Raw genomic sequence first — 1,310 nt, 5'->3', positions numbered from 1 at the left:
GCAATTGGCAATTGACCATTCCAGATTTTGTGTTCCAGTTGAGTTTTGTTATTTGTTCTCCTAGTCATCAGTATTTGTTTTGTTCATAATTTTGTTCATAAAACATGCAGTTTCAAGTTATGTTTGGTAAGTGTTTCAAAGAAGAAACAAGACAGAATGGTTTTTTATTTGGGTTTCCACTATCAGTTTTTCCATGGAGAGAAAATTGAGAAAATTGTCTCAAGACAAACATTTTGCTTGTTTTTATAATTGTCCAGAAATACTTACCAAATGGAATCTTAAGAGTATATTTGATTTAGGAGTAAAAAAAGGGGATGAAAGTTTTCATTGATGAGCATCATGTTTAAAAATTTCACCCTATTTTTTACACAACCAAACATAACTTCAATTTATACCTCTTGAAATTTTGCTTTACACCAACGAATAAAATTTATTTTGGTGTTTTTCTTCACATAGGCATGATTTAGAAGTGAATGGAGGAAAGGGTCTCATGGTAGATCCAAGAACAAAGTATGTTTATCACAGACCATGAACATGTCATCATGTGCAGTGCCAATCATCAATAGATGATGATAGTCTGATAGATAAGTGTCAGCTATTGTTACTTCATTATTTGTCTTGTCCCATTATTATAGGGAGTGAGAAGAGGATCTATTTGCGATGTCCATTGAGAAATTGTCTTTTGTTTCTTCAATTTTTTTGAAGCAATGATAAGTTTCTATGTAAGTAAAAAATAAATATTATGAATAAAATTCAAAGTGATTTTTTTTTTCTGTATTATTTGAAGGTGGCTGATTATTGGCTCTTAAAATAAAAAAATTTTGAATAAAATCTGGCTTTGAGGATTCTCGTTTTTCTCTCAATATTCTTAATTTCTTATATTAACTAATCCATATGGTAGACTCTTTTTGCTGTGATTTGGCATGAAGTCATCATTTAGCTTCTCCTTTTTTTCTTTTTTTTTTTTTGTGGTCATGGGTAGGCCTGAAACAGACCCGACCCGGAAAAAACCCACCCAAAAAAATTCAAAACAGTACAGCGTACTCTCTCTCCCTCCCAATCCTTGGATTTTTCCCAAAATATTAGAACCCTATACGTGCTTCAACAGCCTATGACAATCTTTCTTATCTTGATGGCCATATTGTTTGTGCTTGATGCCATGTCGACGGAATAAGCTCCCACCAAAGATGCTGAAATTGGAACTGATTTAACTGTACGGGAATCTTCGTCGCTAACACTCAGAGAATTTTCTTGGAATAAGCTTCTCTTTTGTTTTGTTTCTTCATTTTGGAATTATCAATTTTTGTTTT

At 32.4% G+C, this 1,310-nt stretch overlaps 1 protein-coding gene across 1 annotated transcript in view; it reads left to right on the top strand.

Annotated features, from left to right (window-relative positions):
• Positions 1–780, top strand: part of LOC107643599 (protein GDAP2 homolog) — a gene marked incomplete in the record, with an annotated part of 7,352 nt that extends 6,572 nt beyond the window's left edge. Inside the window, 2 exon segments of the mRNA XM_021123729.1 lie at positions 8–37; positions 457–780. Of these exon segments, the coding sequence (XP_020979388.1) occupies positions 8–37; positions 457–532 (106 nt within the window).

This window comes from Arachis ipaensis, chromosome B05 (assembly GCF_000816755.2).
Source record: "Arachis ipaensis cultivar K30076 chromosome B05, Araip1.1, whole genome shotgun sequence".
NCBI classification, from domain to species: domain Eukaryota; kingdom Viridiplantae; phylum Streptophyta; class Magnoliopsida; order Fabales; family Fabaceae; genus Arachis; species Arachis ipaensis.
This window is presented reverse-complemented; position numbering and strand designations above follow the sequence as displayed.